The sequence below is a fragment of the Salmo trutta genome, chromosome 5 (assembly GCF_901001165.1).
Source record: "Salmo trutta chromosome 5, fSalTru1.1, whole genome shotgun sequence".
In the NCBI taxonomy this organism is placed as follows: Eukaryota; Metazoa; Chordata; class Actinopteri; order Salmoniformes; family Salmonidae; genus Salmo; species Salmo trutta.
In genome coordinates, this window is record NC_042961.1 from 8,708,831 (window position 1) to 8,725,018 (window position 16,188).

At 41.1% G+C, this 16,188-nt stretch overlaps 1 protein-coding gene across 4 annotated transcripts in view; it reads right to left on the reverse strand.

Annotated features, from left to right (window-relative positions):
* Positions 1-12,121: 12,121 nt before the first annotated feature.
* The window catches only part of LOC115193600 (tau-tubulin kinase 1), a 31,073-nt gene continuing 27,006 nt past the window's right edge, over positions 12,122-16,188 (reverse strand). For all 4 annotated transcript variants that reach the window (XM_029752401.1, XM_029752398.1, XM_029752400.1 and 1 more), the window contains exon 15: positions 12,122-16,106. In XM_029752401.1, the coding sequence (XP_029608261.1) occupies positions 15,650-16,106 (457 nt within the window). In that variant the 3' untranslated portion in view covers positions 12,122-15,649. The remainder of the gene's footprint in view (positions 16,107-16,188) is intronic.

Below are 16,188 nucleotides of genomic sequence, written 5' to 3' on the forward strand. Positions count from 1 at the left end.
CATAAGTCAATATAGTTCATTGTCCACACACACAATGTTTTTCTTTTGAGTGTTTTCACATTCTTGTAATAAATATGCTGTGATACAGAAAAAAGGAGGTACTGACACCAAAGCCTCCTTTACACCTTGTGCTAACATGTGAGTTTTGTGATCTGATCAATATGATCCAATCACTATCTGATAAAGGTTTGTAACGTATTCACATTGTATTCAAATGTCTTTCTTATGCGTCCACTGTGTTGGCATTGTTACCAGATTATCGGGTGCCTCTTTGCATGCAAATGAATTAGGACTGACTCAACTTAGATGTCTAAAACACACCATTTTGCTACCATTCATAATTTCTAAACTATTATTCATTTTAATTGCAGAATGCAGGCTTCAATATTCTAAACTCAAATCACTGCCACAAAACTTGCAGAATGTTCAAACTGAAAGATTTTGAGAGCTTAAAAACCCATTATATGGCTTATGATCATATAGTACTTACTATAGCTTACTATACTAGCCCACTATAACCCATTATAATAACTCGAAGACTACAAACCACTAGAAAATAGGTCACAATAACTAATACAAAGCCTATGAAAACCCTATTACTACCATTACTACTACCATTACTACTGCCGTTACTACCACTAATACCACTACTAATACTATTTCACAACCATACATACTTCAAGACTAGCAAGCACACCACATTTACTTCAGTTAATGTCCTCATCTAGTTGACAGATATTCTTTCAAAATAATACTAATGTATTTATTTTAAGACAATTACTGATGCCATATGTCAATGGTGGCACATGTCAATGATTTTAGAGGCCGGTACAATGATGATTTAAAGGGTGTGAACATGCAGATATATCTAGATATACTGTATATCCTCAATTAAAATAATTAAATATACAGTGAGTTTACAAAACATTAAGAACACCTTCCTAAAATTTAGTTGCAATATTGACTTGCATTGAGTTCGTCGGGGCATGGACTCTACAAGGTGTTGAAAGCGTTCCACTGGGATGCTGGATCATGTTGACTCCAGTGCTTCCCACAGTTGTGTCAAGTTGTCTAGATGTCCTTTGGGTTGTGGACCATTCTTGATACACACGAGAAACTGTGAGCGTGAAAAACCTGTCTCCCCTCCATCTACACTGATTGAAGTGGATTTAACACGTGACATCGATAAGGGATCATCGCTTCACACTCGGTGTACATTCAATTTATACAAATATATAAACACACAAATAGGAATCAGTAGTACGCATCACATAAAAGTAAGTTTGATTTCAAGCACTGTGCGTGTTAACTCTGCTCTTCTCAGGAAGCTATGGGCTAATCTACATTTATCAAGGTTGTTTTTGTTTCCATTGAATATGTTTGACTATAAAGAAAATGGAATGCACGTCAACACCTACAGACCACGAAGTAATCATCTAACTGAACTGAGGTTTCCATATTGACCATTGAGAATGGATGTGGTTCTGTGCTAAACAATGTGAATGTAGAGTACATGTTAATGCAAGTTGAAATAATACAGTATAAGAGATGCAAAACTCAGGTCTTGATATGGTGTTCATTTGAATCCTTCAGTTGATGCATCATTAAAGAGGTTGAACCAGGAAGAACTGTCCGAGATTTCTTGAATTGTGTCCTCACTCCTTTACAAGTCTGACCTCATTATTTGGCCAACAGTAGTTTACTGTTTGCTTTATTCAGTGAATTCGCTTGACATGCTCATGGACTATGGCATTGGATCAATGCTGCTTTTGTTCCACAGCCAAGGAGACACACAAATGACATGTTTGTCTTCAAAAGAGAACTTGTCTTTAGAAGAGTAAAAGGGTCCTGTATTCTTGAGTTCTAAATTAAACAGCTGCACACACTCCTGTACTTCAAACAAAATGTTTGGATGGATGTGTGCATTACTTTAGAACTAGCTGTTTTATTAATCATCTGAAGCATTGCCAAGGATTGGATTTATTGCTTGGACAGCAGTTCCAAAATAGATAAAAAATAAGTTGATGGCCACTGTAACCATGGTGTTCACACCATGGTTACAGCCCTAAGCTCTTCATTGGTACCTCTTAGGGCAGGAGGCCCAAACTACATTCAGCTGGCCCAATTGTTTTCACAACATAATTATAAATCATTTGTAGACTGCAAATGTACTGCAAGAAGCACAAACATAATTAGTATTTCACAAAAACATAATCATTTCAAACTTTTATTACATTTGGATAAGATCACAGATGTTTCTCCGATTTTTTAAAATTAAAATCATCTTGAGCAGATTTCCTGGTGTTTTACATTCTCCTTTGTCCAACAACAATAACAACAACAACAAATAATAATATTTCCTCAGAACAGAGCTGAAGACCCGCATGGCATCAGAGCAGCACCACGGTTTTCAAGGTAGCTGTGTATTTCTGCTGATGTAGGCTAGTTGTGTAGGCAGTAATACTACATACATATAGCCTCGGGGAGTAGGGGTGCTGAGGGTGTTGCAGCGCCCCCTAAGAAAAAAACTGGGAAAAAACCTGCACCCCCCCATCCCAAAGAATCTACCCACGGCCATGTACTGTACATACAGTAAACATTCCTAAGCAAGATTTGATAGAATCCGGCCCCAAGTCTTATTATAGAACCACTCAAGTCAACCAGTTTGTATGACAGAACAACAACTTGACATATATGTGACTTGTTTCAGGAAAGTAGGCAAATGTCGTGCGTCACTACTTCACAGGAGAGGCATTTGGACATATTTTTTTATCAAAATGTGTTTTTTGTCAGAAATGCCTTCTGGAACATGTGAACTTTTATGTGCCTTAATAACAAACGTGTGTGCCATCTGTAAATACAAATCGAATTTTTAAATTACGAGTTGGTTTAGTCACGGAAAAAGTCAGGAACCTTCCTGCTAGCCATGAGTGGCTGAGATAATGGATGGGCTGGACATGCCGAGATGAGTTTGGATTGCTAAGTGATGTAGCACGCTTCTGTCTATAAAATGAGCTGGTCAGTATGTGTAGGTAATCCTTTCTAACGTGACATTTTTGAAAGATATCACGTAGTAGAACTGCAAAAGTGTTGTTCTCCACTTTCTGGAGGACCGATTTTTGAAATCAGTGGAATGCCCAGTGGAATTAGAGTATGATAGCTAAGGAGATGGAGAAAATTCTGGAGTTTTATTGCAAATATGCAGAGGGAGTCAAAAAGGGAAGACACAGAAGGCTGTTGTATAAAACACCTGTCTACGGATTACATCTTCAAACTAAGGGCAACTATGGCATCTGTGACAGAGAGGGAGAAGCGTCCTTCCATGTATACGGGTACGATAGTCTCGCTAGCTACATTTTCAGATATTATACGTTTCGAATTTAGTCAGAAAGTCGGGTTTTTTTCAAGTTAAAGCGTAGTCAGCTAGCAAGTTAACATTAGCTGGCTGGCTCGCTAGCTAACGTTAAGTGTATGATCTGTGTAGTAATATTATTTGTATATCAGAGCCGTTTGCATTGCTAGTTATAGGCTAATGTAAGCTAGCTAGATGACATTGAACCTGGTTGGTTAGCAACCTGCAGATTTATGCTGGGTATTAACGTTATGTGTTCGGATTATGGTTAATTGTTTAGCTAGCTAGCTACATGTCTAAACAAAAGACTCCACTATACAAGTAACCATTTCACGACACATTCTGTATCCTGTGCAAGTGACAAATAAACTTTGATTTTATTTGATATAGTATGTGTTTACCAGAGACAGTAATGTGAAGAACATGACTTGCACCAAAGTCAAATTAGGACATAACGTTAGGCCAACGAGACAGTGTCCAAGTTCTAAAATTCTCCAGTAGAATGCTCTGCTTTTATTTCGTCACATTCACAAATGTTAGCTATTTTCTGTAATTGGCTTGTCATTAACATGTAAACAATGATTGAGTTTATTTTTCTGTAATAATGAAGACAAATGAACTAAAGTGAAGACGTTGCCAGCTATATGATATGGTCATTATTTGAACTGGCATTATTTGAGCCAGCTAGCTAAGAAGCTAGAAAAGAACCAAAACATTGTTTAGAAAGTAGCTTTTAGTTGCCTGGTTTGTTAGATTGACATTATATTAAATTAATTTCCAAATGGATGGGTTTATTGGTGTTAAAATACACTAGTCATGCAGCCTGTAGTTTTTGTGATTATACTTTTTCATAATGACAACGATAAGTATGATGTTGGACGACAATAGAATGTTCATGATGTCACTGCGACAACTGTCGATAGCCGTAGTATAAGCGGGGCAGCAGGTAGCCTAGTGGTTAGAGCGTTGGGCCAGTAACCGAAAGGTTTCTAGATTGAATCCCCGAGCTGACAAAGTAAAAAAATCTATTGTTTTGCCCCTGAACAAGGCCCTTAACCCACTGTTCCTAGGCTGTCATTGTAAATAAGAATTTGTTCTTAACTGACTTGCATAGTTAAATAAAATAAAAAAACAGACTTGAAATCTTTGGTTGTTTAGTATATGGCCTCACATGTGAATCCGTAAAGAGATGGGCGGGGCTAAGGCTTAAGAGGGTGGGAAGGTTGGTGTAGACAAAGATTAGCTCTCCAGTAGGTTTACTAAAACATTCAAGGGCCATTTTCTCAAAAGTGTGGTCACAAGTTCATCAACTTTCAAAGCAGAATTACTTTCCCATATATACAATATTCTAGCTCTGAATCTCTACTTTTAACCAATGTAAAAAAAACAATTTCAAATTTTGCTACATAAGACCGAATCGAACCGGTCGGTCAAGGACATTACCACTTAAATATTACATATGTGACCAACCAACTTCTTCCACAAGATATAGTCCATACACAAGTCTAGGGTTGCTAGAGACGTGACCCAGTCGTTCGTTCTTTTTGTTCTGTATCTATAGACGCGACCCAGTCAATAACTTTGAACTGAAGCTGGAAAGACAGCAAACTAGCTGCACTTCATTTCGTATGACCTTTTTTCAATTTACATTTCTTTGTATATATCCATACAAATTATGCCCCTACACATTCATTACTATGGGACAGTTGGACATCGAATTTGAATATTGAAACAATGTTGCAAATGTCGGTTTCTCCCCTGTTGAAAGTAAATGTTAGTCTAAAAGAAATGTGAGATAATGTCTAGATGCTTTTTATAGTGGAGATCAAGTTTATAATTTCCCTGCCTGGGTTGATGAGACTGTGGATTGCGCAGTCAGATGGAACAGAGTAAAAATCGGCATTTTAACGTCAGATTTAGCCGGTAGTAACTTGTGGAATAGACACCAGCTGGAATGCACTTTTAACCAATCAGCATTGAGGATTAGACCCACCGGTTGTATAAATCTATAATGGATTTGTTCTGTACTGTAGACTTTGTACAAGTGTCTCTGGTTTTGCTAGTTTAATCTTAAATCCTTTGAAAATGGGTAACTTAGGAGACTAATGTGCCAACTCACTTTGCCCCGAAAGAGAAGTGAGGCATGAAAGCAAGGAAGGGCATTGGGGCACACTGGCCGCGGTTCAATTTAATCTTGTGAAATCAAATCAAAATCATGGAATATCGATGTACAGTCCGGTCCAAAATGAATGGCACCCTTGACAAAGATGACTAAAAAAGACTGCATAAAATAAATAATACAAACACTGAGCTACTGAGCAATTGTTCAGAAAAATTGATTTTGTTTAACAAGTAATATTTTTTTCTCTCAAAGAAATAGGGGTAAAATTATTGGCACCCCTAAAGATTCTTATAAATATAAACAAACTAAATAAAATCTGCATTAACATTCTACTTTTTTTAAATGATTCTTATCTTAAGGAATTCATTTTGGTCTTCAATGGCTTCCTGTTTTACTGGGGTAGAAAAATGAAGTAACACGCATAGGAAAAAGCAAAGAACTCACAAATGGTTATTGACCTTCATAAATCAGGTAATGGGTACTGGAACAGTGGTAATCCTGCCTGGTTTTGAATGCATGTGTATCTTGTCCCCACGCACAGTGAGGAATATGGTTCTGGAGGCAAAGAAAAGTCCAAGGGCCACAGTTGGAGAATTACAGAACTTGGTCACATCTTCGGGTCACCAAGTTTACAAATCTACAATTTGACGCCGTCTTCTTTGCCAATAGGCTCTGTGGAGCGGTTGCCAGAAAGACACTTTCATTGAGAGCAACCAACAAATGTAACCGCCTGGAGTTTGCTAAACGGCATTGGCACTTGGATTGGAACTGGCGCTATGGTCAAATGACATGAAAATAGAGCTCTTTGGCTTAGAGAGAAGGATACATATGCAGAAAATAACCTCATAACTACTGTAAAATATGGTGGTGAAGCTTTGCTGTTACAGGGCTATTTTGAATTGTATATCAATTGTACATGTCATCATAATGCAAAAATTCAACATGGATGGTCTCCATGTTGGTGAGCTAAACAAAGATAAATATTCAAACCAAGTCAATGGTCAATCCCAACATGAATGAAGCAGATCTTTATTGTTGATCATCAGTGATGAAATAGCAACTTGTCAGCAAGCTAGTTCATATAATAAGCAGTTAATTGGATAATGATTTAATTCATGAAGCACATTCATGCAAAGTTCATCCTGGATTGGGCAGATCGATAGTCCACAGAGAAGGGGGACAGAAAACATACTGAATGTACCCATAACAGAATACTATCTTTCTGCTCCCTCTTCCTACCATCACATTATGTATTCATTGATAAAGTACATGTACAACAGTCAACGCTTTAGATTGGATACTTTATCTTGACATTCTTAAAAATGTAAGTACATGTAGTTTGTAATACCCTTGATTGGTTAGCATTTCTTCGCATTTCAATTTACATTTAGTTATGAACGCTGTTTTTTGGGGGATTACATTCCATATTAAGTTCCATCTCTCTCACCAAACAATATTTTGAATCATGTCAAATTAAACACAGATATTTAACACATTTTTGTTAGTTTGAATGCAGCAGTATTATTAGAGCTTGAGGAGGTCTCATCCAACAATTTGATACTTCTGAAAAATAAAGTTAACGAAACAAATGCAATTACAATTTTTTTCTAAAGACTTCTTTCATTTATCAAATAAAAATAAAGATTACCTTTTGTCTCAAGAAGTAACTATATTATGTACAATAAACTATTATGGAACACCAGAAGCAAGTATATTTCAAAGCATGCCAAATTTCTTGGAAATGCTGATTGGTACAAAAGTAAAATAGATGGACCAATTAAAAGCAAACTTTTATTAGTGTGAGCCAATGAAATTGCTTCATATTAAACTGTGACTGATTGACATCACATAGCAGCTCTACCTGAGTGCATGTCTCACTACATTGTTCAAGACATTTTGGGGTGACATCAGAAAGTTGTTGGGGTATTGTATGAAGCAAAATAAATGGATTTGAAAACGTATTGTACTAGAGTAGATGTTTCGTTGTATTGTAAGTTGTATTATCCTTGTCATTTGATGAGAGAAATTATGATTCCTGTAAAATAAAAGGGTAACACATTATACATGAAGCACAGAATAACATACTGAGAAAAGACAAAGAAACATAGTGACATTTAAAGTGCAAAATAAATACAATTCTACAGGGATGTTTTTAATATGTAAGTAGGTACACGGTATGTTCAAAATCATAGGATTTTGTAACTGGTAAAATGTTTAGGAATTAGCAAAATGTCGGAAATGGGAATGATTGATGATTTTACACCTGAAGTAAACATTCTATGAACCTGTATAACTAGCTCTACCTCATGTGTATAAACTGTGAAGGACTTTTCAAAATGTTCAGAACTGGGACCTGGATGAAAATGGGGTTGGGCCATGCTATTTCAATTTTAGTCAGGGGGAGGGTTGAGTATTTGTTTTATCTAGTCCAGGTTCGATGAAATGTCATATTGCTCAGTGTTTGAGAAGTAGTTGCTTATTACATCTCAATGTGTGCCCGATGCTGCCCCTCATCCCTGATAATCTGCAGGGTGCGCAATATCAAGTGCTCCTAGTGTGGTCTCAATCAAACGATGCATATTCTATAGGCTATAGGCCTAGGCTATACGAAGAGCATGCTCGGAGAAGCACAGGGCAAAGTTATATTTCCAAGAAAATGTACTTCCCGTGTTTTTGCGCTGCTGGGATGGTGTATATAAAACTCGGCTACACAGCATTATACACTTCAATGGATAGGCTATCCCAATCATGAGCCCCGGCTTGCCCTGCTCTTGCTGATGTAATCCCTTTTGTGCTGCCTAACCAATGACTGTGCTGTGTACGTTGGCACTTCAGGAGATGAGTGAATGGCTTCTTTTGAAAATCATGTTTGAATTTCTCAAAACAATTCTATTCCTGTGCGTTCGGACTAGGCCTATTGATGTCCTGTTCAGTTTGAGGGGGAAAGTGTGGCGATGAAAAGGAGGACCGGATGTAAGCTTTCTACTGCTTTAATTGATTTGAATAAAACAATATGTTTCGCTGCGCATAATGAATATATTTATCAGACTTATTGACCTCACAATAAGCCCGATTCTAGTAACTTACACAACCTACATTACTATGAAGCACCAGCCACAGATATTTGAGAAGGCTTAATTCATTTAAACGGTCTTCATTTTAATTTTACTTTAGGCTACTAACAACAAGAGGGTTTTGTGTTGGAGACTATTGTCTTCATATCCAAGAAATAAGAGCTAGGCCTTCCTGTTTGACAGAGGTAGGTCTTCATATTTGAGATAGGGCTTGTGATTGATGTGATTGGCTTGATGAAACATGGCTCAAGCCTGATGAATTTACAGCGTTAAATGAGGCCTCTCCTTCTGGTTACACTAGTGACCATATCCCCACACATCCCACAAAGGCTGAGATGTTGCTAACATTTATGACAGCAATTTTCAATTTACGACGTTTTCGTCTTTTGAGCTTCTAGTCATGAAATCTATGCAGCCTACTCAATCACTTTCATAGGTACTGTTTTCAGGCCTCCTGGGCCATATACAGAATTCCTCACTGAGTTCCCTGAATTCCTATCGGACCTCGTAGTCATGGCAGATATTTTTTATTTTATTTAGACTCAGTGGGTTTTGTCCAACATGTCTCGGGACCTACGCATTGCCACAATCATAACCTGGTTCTAGTTTTGTCCCGTGGAAGATATTGTGGATCTAAAAAAAATTCCTCATAATCCTGGACTATTGGACCACCATTTTATTACGTTTTCAATCACAACAAATAATTAACTCAGACCCCAACCAAGGATATCAAAAGCCGCGCTATAAATTCTCTGACAACCTAAAGATTCCTAGATGCCCTTCCAGACTTCCCTTCCACACTGGAGTACAAAAACCACCTAACCAAGGAGCTAAACTTAACCTTGCGTAATACCCTAGATGCAGTCGCACTGCTAAAAACAAAACATATTTGTCACAAGAAACTATCTTCCTGGCATACAGAAATTACCAGAGCCCTCAAGCAAGATTTGGAATGGAAATGGCGCCCCACCAAATTGGAAGTCTTCCGATTAGCTTGGAAAGACAGTACCATGCAATATTGAAAAGCCCTCATTGCTGCTAGATCAGCCTACTTTTCCACCCTGATTGAGGAGAATAAAAACAATCCTAAATGTATTTTTGATACTAAAAAGCAGCATTCCCCAAGTGAGGATGGCCTTCACTTCAGCAGCGATGAATTCATGAACTTCTTCGATGAAAAGATCATGATCATTAGAAAGCAAGTTACAGACTATGTGCATTTCTCCAAAACTCAGTTGTCTTGAGTCTGCACAGAACTCCCAGGACCTCGGATCAATGGAGACACTCAAGTTTTTTAATCCTGTATCTCTAGACACATTCACAATAATAGTCATGGCCTCTAAACCTTCCAGCTCTAAACTACTGTAAGAGCTACTTCCTGTGCTTTCCCGTCCTATAATAAACGGCTACCTATACTCTGGATGTGTACCAAACTCACTAAATGTGGCAGTAATAAAGCCTCTCCTTAAAAAGCCTTGAGACAGATTTTTATCTATCTGCCAATATCGAATCTCCCATTGCTCTCAAATTGTTATTTAAAAAGCTGTTGCTCAGCAACTCACTCCCTTCCTGATGACAAACAATGTATACGAAATGCTCCAGTCTGGTCTTAGACCCAATCATAGTACTGAGACCACGATTGTGAAGGTGGTAAATTACATTTTAATGGTGTCAGACCAAGGCTCTGCGTCTGTCCTCGTGCTCCTAGAACTTAGTGTTGCGTTTGACACCATCGATCACCACATTCTTTTAGAGAGATTGGAAACCCTAATTGGTCTACACAGACAAGTTTATGTGTGGTTTAGATCTTATCTGTCGAAAATATATCACTCTGTCTCTGTGGATGGTTTGTCCTCTGAAAAATCAAAGTTAAGTTCGGGTGTTCCTCAAGGTCTGTTTTAGGACCACTATTTTTTTCACAATAGAGTCTACCTCTTGGGGATGTAATTTGGAAACACAACGTCAACTTTCACTGCTATGCAGACAACACAGCTGTACATTTTGATGAAACATGGTGAAGCCCCAAAATTGCCTACCATGGAAGCCTGTGTTTCAGACATAAGGAAGTGGATGGTGGCAAATGTTTTACTTATAAACTCTGACAAAAGAGAGATGCTAGTTCTAGGTCCCAAGAAACAAAGAGTTCTTCTGTTTGACCGGACAATTAATCTCGATGGTTGTACAGTCGTCTGAAATAAAACCTAACCTACAAAGCATTACATGGACTTGCTCCTACCCATCTCTCCGATTTGGTCCTGCCGTACATACCTACACGTACGCTACGGTCACAAGACAAAGGCCTCCTCATTGTTCCTAGTGTTTCTAAGCAAACAGCTAGTGAGGGCTTTCCCCTATAGAACTCAATTTTTATGGAATGGTCTGCCGATCCATATGAGATGCAGAATCGGTCTCGACCTTTAAGTCTTTACTGAAGACTCATCTCTTCAGTAGGCCCTATGCTTAAGTGTTTTCTGGCAGAGGGGTGCGAAGGTGAACGGCAAGGCTCTGGAGTGACGAACCACCCATGCTGTCTCTGACTAGCTGGCTCCCCTCTCTCCACTGGGTTTCTCTGCCTCTGTCCTTATGGGGGGGCTGAGTTACTGGCTTGTTAGTGTTCTCCCATGCCATCCCTAGGAGGGGTGCATCATGTCGTGCCAGGCTTTATTCCCGCTATACTCAACTTGAGTGGGTTGAGTGATTGACGTGATCTTCCTGTCCGGTTTTGCACCCCCTCGGGCTTGTGCGGTGGGGGAGATCCACCTTGTCTCAGGGTAGTATGTTGGTGGTCTGTTGATATCCCTCTGGTGGTGTGGGGGCTGTGCTTTGGCAAAGTGGGTGGGGTTATATCCTGCCTAGTTGACCCTGTTCGGGGGTATCGTTGGATGGGGCCACAGTGTCCTCCGACCCCCCGTGTCAGTCTCCGGTGTCTATGCCGCAATATGGAATCCTGACCCGTTCACTGGACATGCTCCCTCACTCGCTCTCTCCGTCTCCTTCTCTCTATACCACACCTGCTGTCTCGACCTCTGAATGCTCAGTTATGAAAAGCAAACTGACATTTACACCTGAGGTGCTGACCTGTTGCAACCTCTATAAACACTGTGATTATTATTTGACCCTGTTGGTCATCTATGAACGTTTGAGCATCTTGAAGAACGATCTGGCCTTAATGGCCATGTACTCTTATAATCTCCACCGGGCACAGCCAAAAGAGGACTGACCACCCCTCAGAGCCTAATTCTTCTCTCGGCTTCTTCATAGGTTCCTGTCTTTATAGGGAGTTTTTCCTAGCTACCGTGCTTTTACATCTGCATTGCTTGCTGTTTGGGGTTTTAGGCTGGGTTTCTGTAATACATTGTGAAGGATTTGTGACAAGCTACAGGCAGGCAGGAGTGCTCAGCATTTCAACAATAGCACTTTAACAACATGCCTATTCATTTTGCATTAAGGCTGTTTAAAATAATTACTTAGAATGAAATATCAATGAAACGAAAAATTCCTAATTAGGCTACACTGTCATTCCACAATACCTTTGAATTCACTTCTAGAAACATGAGTTTGGCCAGTCTTTGGTTTGAGGATCATGCGGTGAGCTATGCATCTTTATTTTGTAACAAGAATGTAATGGAATAAAATAGAATGAATTAGAAAATGATAGTTTCACAATTGAAAAGTTGCAAGTGCATACCTGATGATCTGGCGGCTGCTGTGTTAAAAAACAAATGTATTTTTCTCAAATTCATTGATGATCAGATACTTCAGTCATAAGTGGTTCGGTTGCGCTCCATTTTTACAGTTGATAGACAACTTTACCACTGTTCCAAACTGAAGACTACCCTCTTTTCTAACAATAGCCTGTATAGAAATCAAAACGTCTCCTGTGCTGCAGCATGCGCTCATTCGCTGTCATGCTCTGTTGAGGTATTAAAACAGATTCTGCTTCTGCGTTTATAAAAGGCTATTTTTTTCTCAGACCTGCAAATAAGATGATAGATTCATGCAGTGGTTTTATTAGAAAGCAGCTTTTCACCCCTACCCTTGTCCACAGTGGTCTGCGAATCCACAACCTTCTGGCCCGCCGCCCTTGCTACTTAGCCATGTAATGCTTACGAAACGGTTTCATGTAATGCTTACAGTTTCTAAAACTGCATATCTAAGGCTCTTGTCTGTCCTACGAGTGAGGTTAAACGTTAGGCATGTTGTCTGCTATCCACTTTGTTTGAATTATTATTTTGGGTATAGGGGAAGGTCACTAGTGTTTTTTCAAGCGTGCAATATTTTTTACTGAAGGGAGGGCCATCCATTTTCTTTTCAGAGAGATCCGATTTCCTCCATGTATCCCTCATTATAAATAACGTACAGTCCCTAATACAACAATAACAGAAATCATGTTCATTTGGACACATTCCACAGTATCTATCTTTAAATGTGTTTCTGATTTAATATGCGCCCCAAATGGCAACCTACTCCCTATGGGCTCTGGTCAAAAGTAGTGCACTAAATTGGGAATAAAGAGCCATTTGGGACTCTCTAGGTACATCCAATGAACTCCTACAAAATAAAAGCCACTCATGATCATATCTGGGTGAACCGCTTCCCAAGGTAGACAAGAACACATGCTGACCATTACAAAGCCACAAGTACATCGACTTTATGCATTCATTTCGATTCCCTCAAAATCCTTTTCTATCTCAATGAAAAAGACAGAGGAATAATGAGACTTATTTAGGTAACACTTTACAATAAAAGGTACCTTAATTTAAAGCGTTACCCTTAGTTCAAATAGAGATTTGCCTACTGTATAAAACATTTAGCAACACGTGAAGCAGCTCCTGGTGAAGTGTGATATTGTCTAATGAACACCTTCATAGGGCTTTATGAGGCTGTATACTACTCTATGGCGGTTATCATAGAGTAGGTCGGGCACAGGTTTTCATTCCAAAATGCAGATTTACCAGTCCCTGATTGGTTGTGAGAGAGAAATAACAATGCCAAGTGTAAACTGCACACCAATCCAGATCTGATTCTTATCTACATGACGGTAACTTTACTCAAAGCACCTTGTAAAGTGTTATAATGCTTTAAAAACCTTAATAGAATCTCATAGATGCAGTCATTGAGCATTGTGAAACTTGACAATCAAGTAATAAGGCATGAGAGAGATATTCATAATATATAACAGTTTCTGGTACCTTATTGCTTTATTGTAGTTTCATAATGCTCTATGACTTCCATAAGGTGCTATGAACGCTTATAACGCAATATAACAGTTCAGAACTCTTCATAAGAAGGAACGTCAAGTGTTACCTAAACTACAATCCGTGGTCTGACCTAAATAAAGTTCATCCTATAATTTAGCTATATATTATTTTCATATCACAAGTAATCATTTTAATTTAAAGCACTTCTTTAAGCAAACTAGTAAGTGAGATCAGAGGCTGCTGCTCTGCTGTTGCAGTTGTCTTTCTTCCCTGGAAGCATTAGTGATGGGAGGAGTAGACAAGAACTGGTCTTAGAACAGGTCTTATTAAGGCATACGAGGGCTGCTGTACTGAGTCAGAATCACAGGGGGGCTAGGGGAGGCTAGGGGAACCCCATTACAAATCAGGCACCCCACAATCGATATGGACATTGGGCACCATCATCATGCAAAGCCCCAAGAGTCAATGTGTAATTCGAACCCTGCTAAGGAACAAGTTCCCAGACAGGTGCAGGGAGGCCACAGCTGCAGTAGGAGGTAACGAACACCCACTTTCCTAGTTTGTGGCATTGGGGGTCACACCGACTTCCCTAGTCTGTGGAATTGGGGGTCACACCGACTTCCCGAGTCTGTGGCATTGGGGGTCACACCCACTTCCCTAGTCTGTGGCATTGGGGGGGGTCACACCCACTTCCCTAGTCTGTGGCATTGGGGGTCACACCCACTTCCCTAGTCTGTGGCATTGGGGGTCACACCCACTTCCCTAGTCTGTGGCATTGGGGCTCACACCCACTTCCCTAGTCTGTGGCATTGGGGCTCACACCCACTTCCCTAGTCTGTGGCATTGGGGCTCACACCCACTTCCCTAGTCTGTGGCATTGGGGGGTCACACCCACTTCCCTAGTCTGTGGCATTGGGGGGTCACACCCACTTCCCTAGTCTGTGGCATTGGGGGGTCACACCCACTTCCCTAGTCTGTGGCATTGGGGGTCACACCCACTTCCCTAGTCTGTGGCATTGGGGGTCACACCCACTTCCCTAGTCTGTGGCATTGGGGGTCACACCCACTTCCCGAGTCTGTGGCATTGGGGGTCTCACCCACTTCCCTAGACTGTGGCATTGGGGGTCTCACCCACTTCCCTAGCCTGTGGCATTGAGGGTCACACCCACTTCCCTAGTCTGTGGCATTGGGGGTCACACCCACTTCCCTAGTCTGTGGCATTGGGGGTCACACCCACTTCCCTAGTCTGTGGCATTGGGGGTCACACCCACTTCCCCAGTCTGTGGCATTGGGGGTCACACCCACTTCCCGAGTCTGTGGCATTGGGGGTCTCACCCACTTCCCTAGTCTGTGGCATTGGGGGTCACACCCACTTCCCCAGTCTGTGGCATTGGGGCTCACACCCACTTCCCCAGTCTGTGGCATTGGGGGTCACACCCACTTCCCCAGTCTGTGGCATTGGGGGTCACACCCACTTCCCGAGTCTGTGGCATTGGGGGTCACACCCACTTCCCGAGTCTGTGGCATTGGGGCTCACACCCCCTTCCCGAGTCTGTGGCATTGGGGCTCACACTCCCTTCCCGAGTCTGTGGCATTGGGGGTCACACCCACTTCCCGAGTCTGTGGCATTGGGGGTCACACCCACTTCCCGAGTCTGTGGCATTGGGGGATCTCACTGCTGCCTGGTGCTCTCTATTACTGGTTTTGTTCTTGGCCTTAACTGTGATTAGAAGCAGACCCCTCTTTGTTATCTTAAGCTGAGAGTTGAAACATAGTGTTTTCGCACAAACACGTTTGAGGTCGTGGAGTTACTCTGACATACAGTAGATAAAGGGGTGTGTGAAGTGCAGTGTGGATAGTCTGGTGGATAGATAGCCCTGATACACTAAGCTAGGCTATATTATCTGGTGGCTGTCTTGCTCTCAGACGCATCTGACTTCCCCTTGGTGGGTGTGGATGTAGATGACAACGGGTAAAGTTTGCCTCGCCTCCTGGGCGTCCCAGGGGCTGAGGAATCATCGGTTTGAGGCGGTTTGGGTTTTAGCGGAAGTGCAGTCTGCGCCCGCACGGATATGAGCTGCCTCCGGACCTCTGTAACTGCAGCCCCCCGGCGTGGGCGCTGAGGGGAGGGGCTGTCGGTCCGGGAAGTGGAGTAGCAACAGGGTGAGGTGCTGAGGCTACGTGGGGAGGGGCATGCAGAGAGAGGGGCTCGGGAGATGACCCCACGCAGGGGGGTCTGGGGGGTGGAGAATAGGGAGGAGGAGTTGGCCCCGGGTCCAGGTCGGGATTGCAGAGTCTGGGACCTCTGGTGCAGTGGAACATTTATTCTTGGGGTCCTAGTTTTGTGTGATTGATGCCTGAAACACAGAGATACAACACAGAGATAGTCATAAATGTAGAATGACACTTTGAATTATGTTCTAGAATTATGCTTAAAGA